The 23,555-nt window shown below is 42.8% G+C and overlaps 2 protein-coding genes across 5 annotated transcripts; one reads left to right on the top strand and one right to left on the bottom strand.

Moving 5' to 3' along the window:
- Positions 1-736: 736 nt before the first annotated feature.
- LOC129819861 (digestive cysteine proteinase 1-like) lies at positions 737-9,847 on the top strand. Of its 2 annotated transcripts, none has more exons than XM_055876495.1 (11): positions 737-848; positions 2,927-2,986; positions 3,175-3,267; positions 3,774-3,946; positions 4,025-4,286; positions 4,378-4,573; positions 4,708-4,901; positions 5,135-5,226; positions 8,544-8,705; positions 8,881-9,070; positions 9,365-9,847. In XM_055876495.1, the coding sequence occupies exons 1-11, from the start codon at positions 824-826 to the stop codon at positions 9,550-9,552; spliced, it is 1,635 nt and encodes a 544-aa protein (XP_055732470.1). In that variant the 5' UTR covers positions 737-823; the 3' UTR covers positions 9,553-9,847. The 2 variants fall into 2 exon arrangements, with proteins under 2 accessions (XP_055732470.1, XP_055732469.1); XM_055876494.1 differs by lacking the exon at positions 737-848 and adding an exon at positions 1,609-1,765.
- si:dkey-166k12.1 (solute carrier family 22 member 13) lies at positions 9,686-22,755 on the bottom strand. Of its 3 annotated transcripts, XM_055876496.1 has the most exons (10): positions 21,522-22,751; positions 21,188-21,291; positions 19,461-19,615; positions 18,927-19,095; positions 16,887-17,001; positions 16,708-16,808; positions 15,467-15,678; positions 14,117-14,225; positions 13,820-14,032; positions 9,686-13,499 (listed from the first exon to the last, which is right to left on the bottom strand). In XM_055876496.1, the coding sequence occupies exons 1-10, from the start codon at positions 21,897-21,899 to the stop codon at positions 13,406-13,408; spliced, it is 1,650 nt and encodes a 549-aa protein (XP_055732471.1). In that variant the 5' UTR covers positions 21,900-22,751; the 3' UTR covers positions 9,686-13,405. The 3 variants fall into 3 exon arrangements, with proteins under 3 accessions (XP_055732471.1, XP_055732472.1, XP_055732473.1); XM_055876497.1 differs by lacking the exon at positions 19,461-19,615 and having other exon boundaries at positions 21,568-22,752; XM_055876498.1 differs by lacking the exon at positions 9,686-13,499 and having other exon boundaries at positions 13,935-14,028; positions 21,522-22,755.
- Positions 22,756-23,555: the final 800 nt, after the last annotated feature.

Raw genomic sequence — 23,555 nt, 5'->3', positions numbered from 1 at the left:
TTATAAATGCCCAATCGATCACGGTTGAATTGCACAATAATAAGGAACTAGAAAGAGGAAACTAGGGGGAGGAAATGCATATGACAGTGTGTTAGTTAACATGATGAGTTAATGTCTTTGTTATGTTAAAACTGCTGTATAAAATGTGTAATCTAAAAACTTGTGTCATACATATGTCAAGTAAACAATTTAGAGTATTTGAGCTGCACTTAATTTAGCTTGGAGTTGGTACTTTTTGGACTATTCCACAGTATGAGTCATAATAGCGATAACCTAGCTGTCAAACAAGGAAATGGTTCCAATTGTTTTTCCACCAATTATTTTTCCCATAGGGGATTTTAGAAACACTTAAAATAAGGGCTGTGTTTTGTGTAGATTTACCCTGGCGTAATGTCTTGATAACCGTCTAAATCTCTTTCGGACAAGGTGACTTTTATCAATATATTTTCTTGAATTTACCCCCCCAAAAATGAAATGATAATTAGTTGCTAATGTGGGTGTCATAAAGAACTACAAATGCCATGATGATCTGGATGAGACTGCCAAATCGAGGCAATGATAAGAATCTAAGGGATTAACGATCTAACGTTGGCTAAATGTAGTAATGAATAAATTGGCTACATTTCTTTAAATTGACATATTCTGTGAACTGTCTTGTGCAAGTTTTTAATGGCACATTACCTGTTAGCAAAGGTGACAGCTAGGGATAAAATGCAGGAGCTTGTAGGGATTTGTAGTCTTGCATGTTTACTTTTATGCTAATGTGCATTTTCGTATCTGAGTGGAATATATTGACAAGTCAATTTGGCCAGGAGAGATTTACATGATTATCAAAACATCACGCCACGGTAAGCCTACACGAAACACAGCCCTTATTTTAAGTGTCTCTAAAATCCCCTATGGAAAAAATGAATGGTGTAAATATGATTGAAACCAATTCCCTGTTTGGGTTTTGTGGTTATTCTGACACCTCCACCGTTTAGACTTCAAGCCCAACTCAGGTATTTGACTAATATATTATGACGCAGTTCCGGTTCTCTGTTGTGAAGTTAAATTAACTGTACGAATCAACCTTTATGAATGTTTCTGTGTAATAATGATATTGTACATTATCAATTAAATATCAGTACCTCGATTAAACTACAGTTTTGTAATCTCGTGGACAGAGTACACTACTGATTTGTTATCTGACTCAATTACGCACAATTTTAGTTATGTGTTTCCGAAATAGTGTCCTTCTCACATATAGTCACTGACAGTAAGAACATGGATCCACATAGTGTCGCAGGTTCGCAATTGTATTTGTCGTTTTATGAGGCAATGGCATTCTGCCACACTGCGGAATACAGCCAGGGGAATGTTATCAAATGCGATAAAAGCCCTGACAGTAAATGCACATGATTATGCCATTTTCTCTCTGACAGACTCTAAAGATGCTGAATAATGCCAAAATATCTGTAGAAATGCACAATAAATACCAAAAATCCTCATACGACCGAAATCGCATGACTTGCCCAATTCACCCACCCCTGTCATGTGATTGGAGGGCTTCTATCAGGACTTCCATCTGATTGGCCAACATAGATGCCAATCATTAACAGCATGGACTTAAATTCGATACATTTTGGATCACTCAAATGGTTGCAGAACGCAATACGATATGTTTATGTCTTTCTGACTGCGCTCATATACACGCAGAACAACTTACGAAAAGAAGCTATGAGGGACTGGTACATTGTAACTGTGCTATTGTGGAGCGTAGTAGGTAAGATCTCGAGATGTTTTTGTTAAGACAGTTAATTAAAAGGTGATAGATTCTGATCGTTTTGTGTATTCGATGAGTCCTCTTTACTCAACCAAATGTAGGCCTACTATACAATTATTTGTAGTGTTATTGTATGAACTGAATTGTGTTTTGGATAAAATGCTAATTGGGAACACAACTGTTGCCGCGCCTGTACAGATCTCGTGACACCGGGGCAACCCGACCGCACTGCTAAAACTCCCAGTCAAATATCTTGGAATGAGCGGGTTCAAATTATAGTAACTTCTGTGAAAAGACCCTGCATGTAGCACTGGAAAACAAATATTGATTCTGATTCACGGGTAGGATAATGCTCTGTTGTAGTTGACTAAACTCCAATCCATGGGGAATGAACCCAGACGCGTTTAGTCGGCTAACGCTAGCTCTATGTAGCCTAAGTAGTTTACTATGTCAAACTGATTTAGGTACAACATCGTGATAAACTTTTTTTTTTTTCGAGTAACTCACTGTAATTTGGCTAAAATGAACACTATCTCTAAACTGGATTCGTGTATTCCGAGTGGCGCAGCGGTCTAAGGCACTGCATCTCAGTCACTACAATCCCTTTTTCGATTCCAGGCTTTATCACATCCGGCCGTGATTGGGAGTCGAATAGGGCGGCGCACAGCATTGGCCGGCGTAGGCCGTCATTGTAAATAAGAATTTGTTCTTAAACGGACTTGCCTAGTTAAATAAAAGGATATATATATATATATATTAAAATACCATCTGTGGACCTCGACTGTTGGCTCGCGTTGCTTCTGACTAGAGTAGGCAACACATTTACTATTTTTCAACAATAGTGAGTGAGAAAAGCAAACCTCATATCTCAGTCTCTGCCCAGTCTGATAAGTCCTCTAAGGTCATCCAGCCAATCACACCACCAGCGTGAGACTTTGGCACGTGGTGGTCACACACCTGGTCTCTACTGTTATCTTATGTGTTGTTTACTTTGTAGTCCTGCAACAAGCACAAACCCCACTCCACATCTGTAACCCACTTTTTTCTCTTAGGTCACAGTGGAGGGGTAATGTTAGCAGTAATAGTATGAGAAGGGTTAAGGGTAGACTGGAATATGACCTCTTCATACACCTCTGGCATTGACATGCTCTTTCTCCACAGCCACAGAGGGAAAAGCTCTCCCTTCAGTCCCAGACTTTGGGAAGGCATACCATGTCAAAGGTGAGTGAGACCTATTGTTATTGAACTGAGGAGTGGTCACTTAATGTATGGTAATAATATATCCTGTACTTTTGCATGACTTGTCAGTAACTACAAGATTACACCATTTACATTTTAATAATTTAACAGACACTCTTATCCAGAGTGAATTACAGTTAGTTAGTTTATTAATTACATTTGTGTATCAGGTGTGATCTCACTGCCCTATGCTGAGATAAAGGAACCATTTGAGGCCTGGTTCGACCTGAAGGAGAGGACCAGCCGCATCGACTATTACCACGGTAACTATTTACACACCAGCTGTACAACAGTCAAGCAATATGGCTCCATGTTCTCTCAGGCAAGCTGGAATATCCACCATATTGCTTATGTCTATAAAATCCTTGCAGATTTTAACAAGTGGCTAGGGGTTGTTCTTGGGTGTACAGGACCTGTTTTTTAGATCCTTTTGAGGAGTACCCTGTGCTGCAGCTTTGATCAGAAATAGTGCATGTTAGCAGCAGGGTTGTAGTGGATGTCATTTGAGACGCACTGTCAGTGAATCACGTGTGCAACTGAGGCCTTTGTTCAAGGTCAGTAGACTGAAACCTCAGCACTTCTAGACAGTGAAACTTGTCAACTACAGCGTCTTTTAAATCACGCTATAAAATCCTGGAGATGAGGAGTGGGCCACTAAGACCAGGGATCTCTAACTCTATTCTAGGGTGTGCAGACTTTTGTTACAGTCCAGCACTAACACGCAGTCAACTTCAGTTCTTATTTTCTGTGTTGTCATGGTGACCCGCAGGTCAGGTGTCGACGTACCAGATGGGGATGGAGCTTCCTTGGGGATCATCCTATAAGATCACTCCTGAGACCACAGAGGTGGAGCTAAACATTATGAAGTGTTTCCAGGTCAATGGCACAAAAGAAGAGCCAGTCACACCTCAAGGATCCCTACCTGACCTCCAGGGTTTCATGGTGTGTGTGTGGTTGAGTTTTTCAATTAATACAGGTAGTTTTGAAAAGTTATTTGTTATAAATGGTCTTTGTGTGTAGTTCCTCAGGATGGAGTACTATGGAGGTGTGCTCTGTGAGGTCTGGCAGAATGTGACAGTAGTCGGACACAAGAAGAATACCTACACACTCTGGGTGACACGCCCTGAAGGAGGAGTTATGGGAGGAGCTGAGCTGACCACGCCCCTACACTACGAGATGATGGGCTACAACACCCTGCTGGGGTCCCATTATGATAAATATCTGGTCGACTACAAGGAGTTCAGCTCAAAGTTTGACCCCAAAGTCTTCGCCCTGCCTGATGGTCCGCATGCGCACACACACACAGCTCTCAAGCCATGTGACAATTAGCAAACAATCTTAATCACTTTTTTGTCGGTCATATCTCTCTTCAGGGATGAGCTGTGGTTCATTTCCTGGTCCAGGGGTGGAGGACCACCTGCTGGCCAATCCGATGAAAGATCTGATTCACACTTCCTCGTTAGGCCACGCCCAGCGGTTGTTCGGCCACTTCAAGGAGCAGTTTGGTCGTCGTTATGGTGATGAGAGGGAGCACGAGAAGAGGGAGCACGCATTCGTTCACAACCTCCGGTAAGGGTGCTGGGGGGAGAGGGCAAGAGCAACAAATGAGTGATTGAAAGAGTTCTAGGTGAATATAATTTGGTTACAAATTCTGTCTTCCTCTATTTCCCTCTCGCTCTTCCCTCCATCACTCCCTCTCCCAGGTATGTCCACTCTATGAACCGTGCTGGCTTGTCGTTCTCCCTGGCGGTCAACTCTCTGTCTGACCTCTCCATGTCGGAGCTGTCTGCTATGAGGGGCAGAAATGGAGGGAAGAGGCCCAACAACGGCTTGCCGTTCCCCATGCACCTATACACTGGTGTACAGGTCCCTGATCAGCTGGACTGGAGGCTCTATGGTGTGTGTGTGGAGCAGAGGAGGCTGGTGGAAGGAGCTATAGGAGGACGAGTTCATTGTAATTGCTGGAATGAACTGAATGGAATGGAGTCAAACGTGGTTTCCATATGTTTGTTTGATACCCTTCCATTTATTCTATTCCAGAGACTACTCAGCCCGTCCTCCTATAGTTCCACCCACCAGCTTCCATGTGCGTGTGCATGCGTGTGTGACAACATTGTGTGTATTTTCTAGGTGCTGTGACTCCGGTGAAGGACCAGGCCATCTGTGGTTCATGTTGGAGCTTTGCCACCACTGGAGCAGTAGAGGGCGCTCTCTTCCTGAAAGTAATATCTCACACAGTGATTTTTAGAATAACTTCAGTTGGCATGTGTTATAGCTGTTTATTTGGATCCCCATTAGCTTTTGCAGCAACTATTCTCACTGGGGTCCACAAAAACACACTGATAGACAAAGGACAGTCACATAAATGTAAAATACAACGATATACAAACGATACAACAAAGTGTCTGCCAGGGTTTCTGTTTGGAAAAGGTGGCCCTGGACCATGTTAATGCATCTTAACAGAACATGCAACTAATTTAATGAAGCAGCCAATAAAATGTCAATTTCAAATGTTTGCCAAAATGCAATTCTGAACAGGGCACCTGGAAAAACCCAGTTCTAAACAGGGCATGTTAAAGATTAAAATCTTTTAAAATTAGAATTGGGGGGGTGATGGAGGAAATCTAAAGATGCATAACTAGGATGGGTTGCTAATATGACTAGGATGTTGCCTTTGTCTTCTGGACAAAGGGGCGTCAGTGAAAAACATCTCAAATGTGTGACGATAATGTCTCGAGTATAATTTTAAATGTGACAAGGGGAGGGATGTGTGGCGTAGATATAGGCCAGTCTCTCCAGAATGGCTCACCTGTCTCCTGCCAATTCTTGCTCATTCATTGTTCGCCCTTTGAGATTATTTAAAAATGTTGTAATGGGGATTGTCACCAGTAGTAAATGTACTGTTAATCCTTGTCAGTTGGTTAGATTAATTAGTAATTTACAATGTTCTTTGCAGAGTTCAGAACCTGCTACACTGGTGAGAAACAAGTTTAGGTTTTTAATAACCTTTTTAAGAGATTTGTTTCATTGAGCGCTTCAAACAAAAAGACAATGAACAATAGTCATGTCTGGTTCCTCTCTCGCGATAATGTTGAGGGTGCGTGCGCCTGTGCACACAGAAGTACCTGGCCTTAAGATTTTATGATTAAGCACGTGACAATGATTTTGAGAAATGAAAAACATTATTGAAATGGTACTTCCATGAAAAATCTGAAAATCATAACTGGCATGCAGAATAGTAGGATAAATTGTAAGCTTCCCCAAACTTTATTTTTTTATGAAATTGCCTCCATGTTGCCATGGTCAGATTTAGCGTATAGGCTACTTTGACGCAAGGTAAGACAAACATTCAGGTTTCAAACAATTAAGTATGTTTTCAAAATGCAGCTCCAGCTCACGTTGTAAAGTGGTGGGTGACGCACTGATGGTAGGTTGCCTGCACTTGATGGTGAATGGGAGATGTGCTTCAATTACCAGTTTAGATACAAATAGCTATATTTTTTTTTAAATCATGCACCATAACTAAAACATTATTGCATATTAAAAATGTTGTGCAATGAATGGGCTCAAAGCACATGTTTTACTCCAGCAGAGAAGCTGCAGGAGAAATCTCACTCAAACTAGGCTGTGTATGCTGTGCGCTTGTGATAATTGTTTGATAAGTAAAATGCACACAGGCCAATTTTAATTCCAGTAAATTATAAAACCCTGTTTGTGTACCATGACATCTTTTAATCAGTTTTTTTTTCAAGGGAATTTTGCTGTTTGCTTGAGTAATTTTCTCTGAATCCTGTGCGTTGCTGTGAATGTGTTTCGGACTTGGGTATGGGTGTCTGAGCTGAATGTTATTTGCTTGTGCAGACATTCTGGAATTTTCATCACAGTAATATGGCTCATAACTGGAAGTGACGCATTTCATGTCTCGTCAACCTCAACCAGGAAAGACTATCAAGCATGTTAGTGCTGTTAAGGGCAAGGCATGCTGCTCTGTTTTGAGCCAGCTGTAGCTTTGCTAGGTCTTTCTTTGCTGCACTTGACCATATTGCTGTCCGGTGATATGGTCAAGTAGAGTTGATCTGTGTTATACACAAAAATCAACTTTTTATAACACACCCTCCATCTTCAGAACAGGTGAAGTAAAGCCATAACAAGTTAGCTTTTTTTCAATAACATCTTAGGCTGCACTGAAAGGTTCTAAATTATCCAACAACTTAATAAATGATGGCAATTGGATTTTCTACCCATATCAACAGTCAGCGCTGTAGCTCATCCCTAAGGAGGATGATCATTAATATTGTCCTTTTATTCAGAAGGTAAAATGGATGAAAATAAATAGGATGTCAACTTTATTTTTCCCCTCACGTATTTGCATTTGTTAGCGGTTGATGTTCTTCAATAACAGACCCCAAAGCAAATCAGGGAGAGAAATATATTCCAAGAACAAATCAGTTGTTATGCTGGAAAGTAGATGTTTATTCTTCCATGTCCTCAATGTTTCTCCACTTATCAAAGAGACGGGATGTAGTTTATACTCAAGCCTAGACTGTGTTTGACCAATTTAGAATATCTTGCAGTAAAATTGGCCAAATACCAAGTATCCCAGGCTCGATGTTTGGACCAATGAGAATTTGCCACATGTAGCTGAGTCCCTGACTGGAACCCCATACTCAGATGTCGAACTGACACTACTATTTCTATTGACCGTTAATTCCCTCTTGACCTCTAGTCCTCTGCTTTGTATATTTATCTTATATTCCTACACATTATGTTAATGACTTGGAAGTTTGTCAATGGAGGAAAATAAATGGAATATCAACTTGTTGTTCACAATTAGCTGTAGCTTGTGAACACTATTTTCTCTCACGTATTTGCATTTGATAATTATGTGGTTGAGGTTTTATACTTGCATGTATCACCACCATCTCTGGTCTCCCTGCACCCCATAATCCACAGGCATTCTGTCCTCACTGGTGTTGCCTAGCAACTCTAGAAATGTTCAAGACAGGTTTATTATGGGCTGAGGATTCACCATTCCCTTGACCAACACACTCATTAGCAGTAGTAGCTGATGGCAGTTCAGGAGCTTTTTAATGAGCCACGTGCGGTGGTTCAAGGAGTTTGTTGAACTTACATAGGAGGCTATTTAAGGTGAAGTTGGGACTTATTTGGGAGAGTTGAGCGGTGTGAGTTGATGGTTATTAGTCTAGTCGGTGGTCTTCCTTTGTACCTCTGCCAGCTCTAAGGAAATGAGCTTGTCCTCTCAGTAGGAAGTGACCAGGAGGTGCTGTGTCCTGCCGCATTGGCAGGTTCATAAACATACTACTTCCCAGGGGGCCAATCAGATTCTTCCCCTCTGACCTCCTAGCAACCCACAGATGCAGCTGTGGAAGTTGCTGTGAAAAAACAATAATTGGTCTCTCGGGGGGGCCCCCCTCAACTCTTCATTTCCAGTCTTCTGTTAGGTTTATTTATTGCCCCGGAGAAGTAGAATGTTTCTCACCCAGTTATAATTGTCAATTCTTCTCTTTTCTCCCTGTAGTCAGGGTCTCTCCAGGTCTTGTCCCAGCAGATGTTGGTAGATTGTAGCTGGGGCTTTGGTAATAATGGATGTGACGGAGGAGAGGAGTGGAGGGCCTACGAGTGGATCATGAAACACGGAGGCATCGCTACTACGGAGACCTATGGTTCCTACATGGGCATGGTGAGACACACACAGAGATGGCTTGTCTAGAGGTAATCCACAGGGCTCTATGCTTTGCCTGCTCCTTTTCACATCTTACACACACTTGTTTATAAACTCATACTCTGACAAACAGGACATGTAAATCTTTACAATATACTATACTTGAAGCTAGTGTATGACTCTCTCCTAACAGAACGGCCTGTGCCACGTCAACACTTCCCAGCTGACAGCTCGTGTCCAGAGCTACACCAACGTGACGTCAGGTGACGCCGAGGCTCTGAAGGTGGCGCTGTTTAAACACGGTCCAGTGGCCATCAGTATTGACGCAGGACATAGGTCCTTTGTCTTCTACAGCCACGGGGTCTACTATGAACCCAAATGTGGTGAGTTATATACTATAGTGCCCTCAAACTCAACTCTGGACCTCGAAGCCAGTTCCACTGCGGTTTTTCAGTGTTCCCCTCTAATCAGGGACTGATTTAGACATGGGACATCATGTGGGTGCAATTAATTATGAGGTAGAACAGAACCAGCAGGCTCCAGACTTCATAGCGTAAGAGTTGAATACACCTGCTATAGGGTAAACATACACAGCTATTCTTCACATCTGAGGTGTTCCCCAGGGCTCTTGTTCTCTCTCGCGATCACTCACGCAATCTCTTCTCCCTCATGCCTAGGAAACACAACTGACTCCCTGGACCACGCGGTGCTTGCAGTGGGTTATGGTGTCATGGAGGCGGAGCCTTACTGGCTGGTGAAGAACTCCTGGTCAACCTACTGGGGAAACGACGGGTACATACTGATGTCTATGAAGGATAACAACTGTGGTGTTACCACTGATGCTACGTATGTTACGCTGGCATAGAGCTAGAGAGAAACATGAAACGCACGCACAGGAGTTACGACTCCTTTTTAAATGATAGGAGGGTATTTGAAATTGAAATAATATCGGAAGTGTGTGTGGTGCATGGGATGAAGTAATGTCGTTTAGGCAGTAAGGTTTTTAGATATGTTTATTGCTGGTCGGCGCGCAGTGCCTTCCTCTCACTGTCATATACACACTTTGTCACACAAACGTGCGCACACACTGAATCATGCTATACACACACTTGTGCTCTGGAATCGTGAAATCATCTCAATAAATGTGGAATGTTTTTGTACTTGCTGCTCTATTTTCTTTTTGTTCATCATGCTGTGACTCTAGTGTTTTGCTAACTCGTGAAAAATAAGACCTTACTCTTCCCAACACACTCGGTCGTTCTAAACACATGATGAATACATGTATGCCTTGCTATTGCTAGCAGTAGCACCACATGTACATTATATATACAAAAGTATGTGGACACCCCTTCAAATGAGTGGATTCTTCTATTTTAGCCACACCTGTTGCTGACAGTTGTATAAAATCGAGCAAACAGCCATGCGATCTCCATAGACAAACATTGGCAGTAGAATGGTCTCACTGAGGAACTGTGACTTTCAACATGGCACCGTCATAGGATGCTACCTTTCCAACAAGTCAGTTTGTCAAATTGATGCTATGCTAGAGCTGCCCTGGTCAACTAAGTGCCGTTATTGTGAAGTGGTAACATCCTAGGAGCAACAACGGCTCAGCCGTACACACACGCTCACAGAATGGCACCGCCGTAGCGTGTTAAAAAAATCCTGGCCTCGGTTGCAAAACTCACCGAGTTACACAATGCCTCTGGCTGTTCCAGTGACGGGAAATCTTAACGCTACAGCATACAATGACATTCTAGATGATTCTGTGCATCCAACTTTGTGGCAACAGTTTGGGGAAGGCCCTTTCCTGTTTCATCATGACAATGCCCTTGTGCACAAAGTGAGATCCATGCAGAGACCGGTGTGGAAGAACTTGACTGGCCTGCACAGAACCCTGACCTCAACCCCATTGAACACCTTTGGATTGAATTGGAACGGCGACTGCAAGCCAGGCCTAATTGCCCAACCAGTGCTGGACCTCATTAATGCTCTTGTGGCTGAATGGAAGCAAATCCCTGCAGCAATGTTCCAATATCTAGTGGAATGCCATCCCAGAAGAGTGGAGGCTGTTATAGCAGCAAAGGGGGGACCAACTCCATATTAATGCCCATGATTTTGGAATGTATGTTTGACAAGCAGGTGTCCACATACTTTTGGTGATGTAGTGTATATAGCTATGGATCAAATCTAACCTTTGCCAATTGTCAATGATGCTCTCAGAACAAAATACACAGCCAAAAAAAGGCTATAGCAGTTAGATGTACTACATTTCAAAAACACAAATATTATTACAATCAACCAAAACGCTTGCAAACCTCTGAATTATACCTGCATAATAGACTTTATAAGAGCTACATAACGGGTATTGTAAAAAGCTAGTGCATGTGTTCACATTCATGAACAATATTCTGATGTACTCTCAAGCTAGCATTCTCGAGTAACAGTTATCTGGAAAAGAAGATAAGATAGTAAGTACCTAAATGGCATAGATAGACAAAGACATATTGCATAGATATACCACATACGATTTAGATATGTAATGACATAGATATACAGTACCATGAAAATAGTTAATTGGCTTCTCAAAAATAAAAATGTTTTAGAAAGGTTGACAGGTCATCAGTGCGCAATAAAAGGTATAGCCTACTGAACTAAAGCCTAGGCATTTGCTCAGGGAGTTAATGCAAATCTTCAGGTCTCAGACAAGGTTACTCATCACATGAGCATGTTTCACCAAACAACCTAAAATGTTGTTGGCACGTTTGTGTGTTTTGGGGTTATTCATTTGTTTTTACCACCCCAGTAATGTTATCAAGTTTCTGAAAACCAAAACAAATGTTACATGTTTGAATGAAGAGCGCTAAAAAGTTGAGTGTTTATGTATAGGAAAACAAGGGCGATTCATTTACTGTAGGATTTATGAATGACCCCCTTATTGTGTGTGTGCACATGTTGGTCTGCTACTTGCATTGCATAGTGCTTCTATACAGACCTTCTGTATGGTATGTGGTTTTGAATCTTGTAACGAGTGAGAGGTTGCCTCGTGGATTCTACTACAGTTGAAGTCGGAAGTTTACATAATTAGGTTGGAGTCATTAAAACTCGTTTTTCAACCACTCCACAAATTTCTTGTTAACAAACTATAGTTTTGGCAAGTCGGTTAGGACATCTACTTTGTGCATGACACAAGTAATTGTTCCAACAATTGTTTACAGACAGATTATTTCACTTATAAATTCACTGTATCACAATTACAGTGGGTCAGAAGTTTACATACACTAAGTTGACTGTGCCTTTAAACAGCTTGGAAAATGCCAGAAAATTATGTCTTGGCTTTAGAAGCTTCTGATAGGCTAATTGACATAATTTGAGTCAATTGGAGGTGTACCTGTGGATGTATTTCAAGGCCTACCTTCAAACTCAGTGCCTCTTTGCTTGACATCATGGGAAAATCAAAAGAAATCAGCCAAGGCCTCAGAAAAAAATTTGTAGACCTCCACGAGTCTGATTCATCCTTGGGAGCAATTTCCAAATGCCTGAAGGTACCGCATCCATCTGTACAAACAATAGTACGCAAGTATCAACACCATGGGACCACACAGCTGTCATACCACTCAGAAAGTAGACGATGAATGTACTTTGGTGCGAAAAGTGAAAATCAATCCAAGAACAACAGCAAAAGACCTTGTGAAGTTGCTGGAGGAACCGGTACAAAAGTATCTATATCCACGGTAAAACGAGTCCTATATCGACATAACCTGAAAGGCCGCTCAGCAAGGAAGAAGCCACTGCTCCAAAACCGCCATAAAAAAGCCAGACTATGGTTTGCAACTGCACATGGGGACAAAGGTTGTACTTTTTGGAGAAATGTCCTCTGGTCTGATGAAACAAAAATAGAACTGGTGGCCATAATGACCATTGTTATGTTTGGAGGAGAAAGGGGGAGGCTTGCAAGCCGAAGAACACCATCCCAACCGTGAAGCACGGGGGTGGAAGCATCATGTCGTGGGGGTGCTTTTCTGCAGGAGGGACTGGTGCACTTCACAAAATAGAAGGCATCATGAGGCAGGAAAATGATGTGGATATATTGAAGCTCAAGACATCAGTCAGGAAGTTAAAGCCTGGTCGCAAATGGGTCTTTCAAATGGACAATGACCCCAAGCATACTTACAAAGTTGTGGCAAAATGGCTTAAGGACAACAAAGTCAAGGTATTGGAGTGGCCATCACAAAGCCCTGACCTCAATCCTACAGAGAATGTGTGTGCAGAACTGCAAAAGTGTGTGCGAACAAGAAGGCCTACAAACCTGACTCAGTTACACCAGCTCTATTAGGAGGAATGGGCCAACATTTCCCCAACTTATTGTGGGAAGCTTGTGGAAGGCTACCCGAAACGTTTGACCCAAGTTAAACAAATTGAAGGCTACCAAATACTAATTGAGTGTATGTAAACTTCTGACCCACTGAGAATGTATTGAAAGAAATAAAAGCTGAAATAAATCATTCTCTCTACTATTATTCTGACATTTCACATTCTTAAAATAAAGTGGTGATCCTAACTGACCTAAGGCAGGGATTTTTTTACTTGGATTAAATGTCAGGAATTGTGAAAAACTGAGTTTGAATGTATTTGGCTAAGTTGTATGTAAACTTCTGACTTCAACTGTATGTGTGTTTGTGTGCGGATTGCTGGGATGTGTGCATGTGTGTGAGTGGTCAAGACTCCGTTGCTAGGCGCTGTAGTTCCTGCCCCTCTGTGCTGCTTGCTGATTGGATAATGTCCTCTCCTTGGCCCTTCTTTGGAGGAAACCTGAAGTAGAAAACAAACTCATAAAACGTTTTAAACAGAAACAGTCAACAAACACACAGGTTATGGTTGGCAATAGGGGTTCGTTTGTGGACTTGATTGTGTGTGTGCGCGTGTGTGTGTGTCAGGGTTGGGGTCAATTCCAGTTAATTCAGAATGTTAACCAAATTCCAATTCCACATTTTTCTCATTGAAAAGCATTGGAACATAATTGGAATTGGAGTTTAAATTTCATTGTACTTCCTGAATTGACTGGAATTGAAATAGGATTGACCCCAACCCTGGTGTGTGTTTGTGTGTCTGTCTGTCAGTAGATATAGTACCTAGTATCCCAGTTCTCTGCGTCTTCTAAGGTATCCGGTAGTGGTCTGTTGGCAGTCTCTGGCAGTGCCAGGGCGAGAACTGCGCCAAGCAGGGGGGCGCATCCAAAGATGAGCATGGGTAGAGAGGGGCTTCTGGTATGGAGCATGTTGATAAGGGGGGCTAACACACCCCCTACACGGGCAAACATACTGGACACACCTATCCCTGTCTGCCTGTAGACACACACACTGGTAATAGAAGTTAGCAATCACACAAATGAATGTGCACACACACACACACACACACACACTTCTTACCGTAGTACAGTAGGGAAGATCTCAGCAGTATAAACATAGATAACAGCGAAGGAAGCAGTGATACCAAACTTTCCTACCATGGCTAGACCTGTTATCAAGTTGGGATGGTCTGAGAGAGAGAGAGAGAGAGAGAGAGAGAAGGGGATAGAGAGAGAATGTTTATTACATGATTTTGTCATTTAGCACAACACTCTTAAGCGCTAGGCTACCTGCCGTGGTGTTTTATAGACAGACTAACAGCTGTTTTGTGTACCCAATATGTTACAACCCCCCCCCCCCCCCCCCCCCCCCCCCCCACTCACACACACACACCAGTGGCGGTCAGTGCCGTTTCAGGGAGGACAATTTTTCATGAGCATAGCCTTATTTCTATTACAGCGTATTGGTTATGCGCTCTCCTGCTTTCACCTCTTCCCTTCGCTTGAGGACTTCAATGCACAAAACATCAGCTGAAAAAAACTTTCCAAGCCAAACCGCTACACATAGCCTACATCGTTATCACCTTATTAGCTAAAGTAACGTCATAGTTATATTAGCATAGCTAATAGAACTAATGTGTTAGTAAATCCGCTACAATAATGTAGTAATGTTACAGTGTACAGCCAGTAAGCAGTTACACCAGCGGGCCCCAGTGGCAATAAATTAGTAAAACCAAAAGCTTACCTTGACTTTAGGAGTTTCAGTGTTGTGTTGGATAGTCATAGCCAGCTAGCTAACATAGCATCCCTTTGTTTGAGCAGTGTGTTTCGGTAGGCTAAACTAGCTAGCTGCATTTACTAGCTAAATAAGTGAAACTGAACAAAATGATAATCTCTCTCTCTATTTCTCTTGCTTCTCCTTCATTGAGGAATAAATGTTCAACTATTTTCTTTCTCTCGCTTCGAGTCAACTACTCACCACATTTTATGCACTGCAGTGCTAGCTAGCTGTAGCTTAAGCTTTCAATAGTAGATTAATTCTCTGATCCTTTGATTGGATGGACAACATGTCAGTTCATGCTGCAAGAGCTCTGATATGTTGGAGGACGTCCTCCGGAAGTTGTCATAATTACTGTGTAGGTCTATGGAAGGGGGTGAGAACCATGAGCCTCTTAGGTTTTGTATTGAAGTCATTGTACTAAGAGGAGGACGGAAGCTAGCTGTTCTCCGGCTACACCATGGTGTTACCCCACAGAGTGCTGTTGATGCTACAGTAGACCTTCTTTGCAAAATAGTGTGTTTTAATCAATTATTTGGTGACGTGATTATATTTAATATAGTTTTATCTAAAAAGGATAACCTTCCTCCTCCGAGGAGTCTCCTGAGAGACACACACACACACACACACACACACACACACACACACACACACCTGTAGGTACAGTTAGAGTGAGCAGACAGGCCACGCCCCCCAGGGCCAGAAAGCCACTCTGGGATAGGCGTCTGCTCCAAGGGAGGAACAGGAGGACCAATGACCTGGCAGGGATCTCCACCAATCCAAAGATGAACTGAGTCAGGTAGAGGTCTGAGCCCAGTTTAGATACACCTAGAGACAGTCCATAATATACCAATACATTCACAAACCTAGAGAGAGAAAGAGCAGGGTTAGACACACACATACACACAGTCTTGTATAACTAACCTTCTGGGGACACACAATTCAGTCCCATTCAAAATCCTATTTTCCCTAACCCTAACCCTAAACCTAACCCTAACCTATACCCTTACTCAAACCCTAACAAGTAACCCAAACCGGCTGCGCGCATAAATGTTTTTTGTCCCCCCACACCAAACGCAGGTTAAAATATCAAAACAAACTCTGAACCAATTACATTAATTTGGGGACAGGTTGAAAAGCATGAAACCTTTATGGCAATTTAGCTAGCTAGCTTGCACTTGCTAACTAATCTGTCCTATTTAGCTAGCTTGCTGTTGCTAGCTAAGTTGTCCTAGGATATAAACATTGAGTTATTTTACCTGAAATGCACAAGGTCGTCTACTCCGACAATGAATCCACACATAAAACGGTCAAACGAATTGTTTCTAGTCACCTCTCCTCCTTCTAGGCTTTTTCTTCTCTTGACTTTATATTGCGATTGGCAACTTTCATAAATTAGGTGCATTACCGACCTCGTTCGTTTTTCAGTCACCCAAGTGGGTATAACCAATGAGGAGATGGCACGTGGGTATCTGCTTCTATAAACCAATGAGGAGATGGGAGAGGCAGGACTTGCAGCTCGATCTGCCTCAGAAATAGAACTGACTTCTGTTTTAGCCCTTGGCAACGCAGACGCTCGTTGGCGCGCGCGAGCGAGCAGTGTAGGTGCAATAATTGAATAATATAGATTTCTAAATTTATTTTGCAACGCTCGCGCACGCGACGCGAGCTGTGTAGTCAGCCTGTAACCCGAAAAACTAACCCTAACTCTAATTATAACCCTAACACTAATTCTAACCTTAACCCGAAACCCCCTAGAAATAGCATTTGACCTTGTGGGGACTAACAAAATGTCCCCAGTTGGTCAAATTTTAGTTTGTTTACTATTCTTGTAGAGACTTCTGGTCCCCACATGTATAGTTAAACACGTCCACACACACACACTTCTTAGTTACCAGACATAGAAAAGGATAAGAGCTCTTTTCCTCATCTGGGGTGTTCTAATGAGATCTGCAGCTGAGTGTCTCCTTCTACCTTCCAAGTCACACCTGTCCACCTAAACATACACACACATAAAATATTTTATTTGCATGCTCAAACACTATGAAAAACACAAGATGTGTCTGTGTGGTACCTGTATAGTAGGTGGTAATACACGTCCGTTGACTGTAGCAGCTTTGCGTAGTAGAACAATGGCCTCCTCTCTCCTGTCATTGGCTAGCAACCACCTAGCTGACTGAGGAAGCACCCTGAGGGTAGAGAGAGAGTATATAATATCATATTCTATACAAAATGATTGACCATTTGTCTCACCCATTTGTTTAATCTATTGCACACCTACAGTGCCTTCGGAAAGTATTCAGACCCCTTGACTTTTTCCAGCATTATTCTAAAATGTTTTTTTTTTAAACAAATCCCTCATCAATCTTCACACAATACCCCATAATGACAAAGCAAAAATAGTTTTTTATTTAAACAAACAGAATTATCACATTTACATAAGTATTCAAACCCTTTACTCAGTACCTTGTTGAAGCACCTTTGGCAGCGATTACAGCATTGTGTCTTCTTGGGTATTACGCTACAAGCTTGGCACACCTGTATTTGGGTAGTTTCTCCCATTCTACTCGGCAGATCCTCTCAAGCTCTGTCAGATTAGATGGGGATCATCGCTACACAGCTATTTTCAGGTCTCTCCAGAGATGTTCAATCAGGTTTAAGTCCATGCTCTGGCTGGGTCACTCAAGGACATTCAGAGACTTGTCCCGAAGTCACTCTTGCATTGTCTTGGCTGTGTGCTTAGGGTTGTTGTTCTGTTGGAAGGTGAACCATCGCCCCAGTTTGAGGTCCCCAGTGCTCTGGAGCAGGTTTTCATCAAGTGTCTCTCTGTTCTTTGCTCTGCTCATCTTTGCCTCGATCCTGACTAGTCTCCCAGTCCCTGCCACTGAAAAACATCCCCACGGCATAAAGCTGCCACCACCATGCTTCACCGTAGGGATGATGCTAGGTTTCCTCCATACATGACGCTTGGCATTCAGGCCAAAGAGTTCAATCTTGGTTTCATCAGACCAGAGAATCTTGTTTCTCATGGTCTGAGAATCTTTAGTTGCCTTCTGGCAAACTCCAAGAGTGGTGTCGTGCCTTTTACTGATGAGTGGCTTCCGTCTGGCCACTCTATCATAAAGGCTTGATTGATGTAGTGCTGCAAAGATGGTTGTGCTTCTGGAAGGTTCTCCCATCTCCAAAGAGAAACTGTAGAGCTCTGTCAGAGTGACCATCAGGTTCTCGGTTACCTCCCTGACCAAGGCCCTTCTCTGCAGATTGCTCAGTTTGGCTGGGCGGCCAGCTCTAGGAAGAGTCTTGGTGGTTCCAAAAATCTTCCATTTAAGAATGATGGAGGCCACTGTGTTCTTTGGGGACCTTCAATGCTGCAGAAATGTTTTGGTACCCTTCCCCAGATCTGTGCCTCGACACAATCCTGTCTCCGAGCTCTACGGACAATTCCTTTGACCTCATGGCTTGGTTTTTGCTCTGACATACATGGTCAACTGTGGGACCTTATATAGACAGGCGTGTACCTTTCCAAATCATGTCCAATCAATTGAATTTACAACAGGTGGAATTTACAACAGGTCCAATCAAGTTGTAGAAACATCTCAAGGATGATCAATGGAAACAGGATTCAGCTGAGCTCAATTTCGAGTCTCATAGCAAAGGGTCTGAATTCTTATGTAAATAAGGTATTTCTGTTTTTATTTCGGAAAAACCTGTTTTTACTTTGTCAATATGACGTATTGTGTGTAGATTGCTGAGGATTTATTTAATTTAATCAATTTTAGAATAAGCCTGTAAAGTAACAAAATGTGGAAAAAGTCAAGGGGTCTGAATACTTTCCGAAGGCACTGTATATTTACATGGATACAAAACAAAATGTATTTATGTTTTTCCATCATGTCTACTGTGTAATATTTATTGTGAGGTTAAAGTATTATATGTATTCAAGTGACCAGATGTTAATGCATCTAGAGGTTTTTTAGGTAGGTGTGTTTCACAGTGGTGTATGATGACCTGACGACTTTGACCTGACGACTTTGACTTTTTTCTTCTGGGAGAGAGGAAGAGACATGAATAGTGAAGAGCAACCGGCCAAGCATAAGTGTGTGTGTGTCCTCACCATATATAGAAGATGAACAGAAAGCCAGGAACAGACATAGCCAGCTGTAGTTTTCTCCAGTCTCGTATGAGGTAGGCTAGTCCAGCTATTAGCATGTAGCCCAGGCCAAAGAAGTAGTCAGTGAAGACACCAGCTAACATACGACGCTGGGCACACGTCCACTCTGTACCTGTGGAGAGAAGGAGGGATGGAAGGAGAGGGGGAGGAAAGGGTGGAAGGAAAGCAGAGAAAGGAAGGAGAGGTATAATAAGGGTTAGGTTAAGGGGAAGGGGAGATTAAGGTTTGAGTGGATCGGGTGGTGAGGAACTAAGGGGTTTAGGTTTCTGACAATAGAGCTAGGGGTCAGGGGTTAGGAATAATGTGTGTTCTGGGGTTGGAAAGAAGGAATATAGGTGATGTCATTGTTGTACTGTTTAAATTCTAATAATGGATTGAATGTTTGGCAGAATGGTTTCATGTAAATTCCAGTCGTGTGTAAATAGCAATCATATCGATTACAGTTAACATTTTGGGGGGGTATACATGTGTGTGTACCCAGTACAAAGGCGTTGATGATGACTCCAGAGATAGTAGTCCCCAGAATAAATCGCAGCAGGACATACACAGGGAAGTTTGGAGCAAAAGCCGCAGCCACTCCAAACACTGTCTGTAGTGCTAGGGAGAGGAGCAGGGCATACCTCCTACCAATCCTACAGAGAGAGGGAGAGGGGGGGGGGGGGGGGGGGGAGACTGTGAGTATTTATCAAAATGTATGACATTGAAGTTATAAATTCATGTTGACCATGGGTTAGGTTTTAGGTAGGGGTCAGAGTTACTGAAATTTCCTAGGTGGCTAAGGTCCGGATGGATATTGTCATTTATCGGCGTAGAAACAAACCCCCACCTCGCGACCCATGCGACCCCAAACTGTTCACACCCCTCTTTTTGGTTGAGAGAACATTTTGTAGTTTTAAAGATAAGTTCCTGCAATTATATACATTTTGCCATGGGGCATGGAGGCCCCCATGGGCACATAATCTGGACATGGTAACTACAAGATTTAGATAGCTGCTTAGTTAGCCTAACTTACCTACCTAGCTAACATCCTACCTAGCTAACATGGGCTGGTTCTTAATAAACTGTACATTCCTGACAGGTTATAAATAGCTCTCTCTAAGGTCTGTCAGTGAATGACATAACAAGAGGAAACTGCCCAAATGTAACGGATGTGAAACGGCTAGCTAGTTAGTGGGTACGCGCTAGTAGCATTTCAATTAGTTACGTCACTTGCTCTGAGACTTAAGTAGTGTTGCCCCTTGCTTTGCAAGGGCCGTGGCTTTTGTGGAGCGATGGGTAACGACCGTGCTTCGTGGGTGTCAGTTGTTGATGTGTGCAGAGGGTCCCTGGTTCGCGCCCGTGTCGGGGCGAGGGGACGGTTTAAAGTTATACTGTTACATTGATGCTGTTGACCCGGATCACTGGTTGCTGCGGAAAAAGGAGGAGGTTGAAAGGGGGGTGAGTGTAACGGATGTGAAATGGCTAGCTAGTTAGCGGGTACGCGCTAGTAGCATTTCAATCAGTTACGTCACTTGCTCTGAGACTTAAGTAGTGTTGCCCCTTGCTTTGCAAGGGCCGCGGCTTTTGTGGAGCAATGGGTAACTACGCTTCGTGGGTGACTGTTGTTGATGTGTGCAGAGGGTCCCTGGTTCGCGCCCGTGTCGGGGCGAGGGGACGGTTTAAAGTTATACTGTTACACATACATTACCACATTTTGAATTTGCACCTTGTGTATTTTACTATTACAACTCATAACAGCATTAAATTGAAAGTCCGACTTAGTTCCTTTAAGTCAGGACCTGTGGTCCGTATTGAACCCGTTCTGGGAGTATGGCTGGTTTAGGGTCTGGTGGTAGAGGGCAAGGGGTATTGAAGATTCTACAGATGTAGGATCTTAATCTGATCACCCTGTTGCCAGAGAACATTCCCGCAATGAAGAAACACTTGTAGTGCATTTGATGTATAAAAATGATTCTGAAGTTTGTGTTTTCCACAAAAAATGTATCAACCCCTACAAAAATGTCAATTAATTATAATCCACATAATAATTCAAATTCCTGTTGCTGTATGATTTTTTTTCCTTGCTGTAGTAAACTGTCTCAAATTAAGAACCTACATCTATACCTGTCTGTCATAGCTTCAAAGACAACAGTTTCCTCCAGCAAACCCAACATGTAAAGAGGGACAGAGGTTAGAGGTCTGGGGTCAAGGGTTATGTTATGTACCTGTCTGCCATAGCTCCAAAGATGACTGCTCCCACCAGCAGACCCAACATGTAGACAGAAGACCCCAAACTGTTGAGCCATGCCTTGTCACACACCAAGTCCCACTGTAGGAGAGAGAGAGTGTGTGAGTGAGTGTGGTGAGACAGGGAACAACAGGTCTGATGAGAGAACTGTTCATAACATCTTCCCCTAGCACAGCTGAGGTTCCACCTAGTCTCCATCCATGGTACCCTGTTCACCATGGCGCTGTAGTAGGGAAGTGAACAGATGAGACTAACATTTTCCTAGTAACCCCATTAATCTGAACACAATATAAGGGAAAGGCATTATTTACCTCGGTGATGGTAGTGCTTTGATAAATCTCCTGGCTGTACACCCACCCGTGCTCGCAAGGCGCGCGCGCAGTCCCGTTCTCTGTTAGAATGTCCATGAGGACGCAGGAGTCGTCCACTTGTGGCTCCACCGGGATGCTGAGGTTCAGCTTTGCAGTAACAGTAACGGATGAAGTCAAAGCCAGGCTACCATTATGAACGTTATTACCGGGGCCTGAGCTCGGGCTGTCCCGGCAGCGATGTCCTGGTGTAGCCCCGGTAAAGATGCTGGCCATCATGTGAAAACCCAGTAGTATCTGAGGCAGACAGATCCACACATACAGAATCTTCTGGTACTTTCCAAACCCTCCTACAGCTGTTAGAATCTGGTCGAAATTCATTTTCAATCAATTCAATGCTCTATTGAAGAAGGGATTATTAAAATCTCAATGAGACATTAGGCCCATTGCTGCTATTCGACCAAGTCTCGTTTGCAAAATAGATTTTATCTGAGATTAAAGTGATCTGAATAAATACAAATTTAAAAAACGAATATATTTGGGTCCAAGTATCTCCTATTGTATCCCATTGTACTAGGCTATAGATTGGACACAAATAAACCGAATCACTATAGCCAGCAAAAGGCTGTAAATCACATTTCTCCGAGAGAGAAAACCAGACAACAACACACCACCATGTGCCACGGTGTGACAGTGGGCAGACAGGTGCGTGTGTCCGGTGTCCGCTCTCGTCCGTCAGTGAGGGACATGGTTTTGTTCTTCTCACATGTCCTGGCTGAGCCCCTTACAAAATCCCTCTTAAAAACCCCTCTTATCTAAAAATCAGTTGCAATAGACTATCTTCCCTTTTCCTTACAATGCATATGGTAGACAACTATAACTAATAGTTTCTCACATCCAAGTGAGCACAGTTGTATATTACAATCAAAACCTTCTCTCAGAAAATCGTCAATAAAACAAATCCTCAGAATCGCGCTTCGGGCAGAGTCCCTCTGAACAAGCCCTTCCGAAACCCTGAACGGCGCAACAATCTTTTGCACCTCAACATGCACCTCAAATCATAAGTGAACTGGAAATCAGATAAACAGTCAACCAAACGCACAAATTACGCAGAACATTGTCCAACATGACGCAGAACATTGTCCAACAAAATAATATGCATCAGTGAAAGCCAGTGTCGCGTGCGCGTCCCCGAGGGTGGATGTTATAAATACGGTGTTTTGTGGGGGTGGTGGTTGGGGTGAAGGAGCTGTTGCTACAAAACTGTTGAACCACGGGAAACCGCGCGAGCGGACCAATAGCAGAGCGCGGAGAGACATGAACGCGCACTTTATAGATAGGTAGTCTATGAACAATAAACGCTGGAGCATGATTAATTTATCATCATCCGAGTGGTTTGTTTGTGTTTGGATGTAGTCTAGTCTGTCTTCTTTAATTTCACTTCATTTACTAGTTGTTAGGTAATACATATGCTAACAATCGAGAGTATAGGCCTAGGCCTAATAGGCTGCGTTTAGACAGGCAGCCCAATCCTGATCTTTGTTTAAACTATTTGGTATTTTGAACGATCAGATCAGCTCTGAAAAAGATCAGATGTGAAAATATCTGATGTAATTGGTCAAAATATAAATTAGTGACATAAAGATAAGATTGGGTTGCCTGTCTAAACGCAGCCCTAGATGCTGAACCTGTGACCATCCATGTCCACTGTTTGGTGGGGCTAAATTTAGTAATTCTGATTCTGATTCTTTCCACTTCAGTTGTGCTGAATCGCTTTTACTATTAGCTTATTTGTTTAGGCTACTTTACATTAGAACTATCGGACCTTTCACTCTGGTGACAAAGTCCACACACTGCACTCGTGATGGACGTTGGTGTCACATTTAGGAAATCCTCAACAGTGGCGCTATACTGACGCTCTGTGTTCACATGTGGTGCTGCAGGACCCTCCGTTCACTTAAAACGGGGACCTGAACCTTGATGTAGTCCAAAAAACCCCACATACGCCAAGACGCAAAACAATCCCAAAACTGAATG

This window comes from Salvelinus fontinalis, chromosome 22 (assembly GCF_029448725.1).
Source record: "Salvelinus fontinalis isolate EN_2023a chromosome 22, ASM2944872v1, whole genome shotgun sequence".
NCBI classification, from domain to species: Eukaryota; Metazoa; Chordata; class Actinopteri; order Salmoniformes; family Salmonidae; genus Salvelinus; species Salvelinus fontinalis.
Note: the sequence above shows the minus strand (reverse complement) of the source record. Positions and strands in the feature narration are given on the sequence as shown.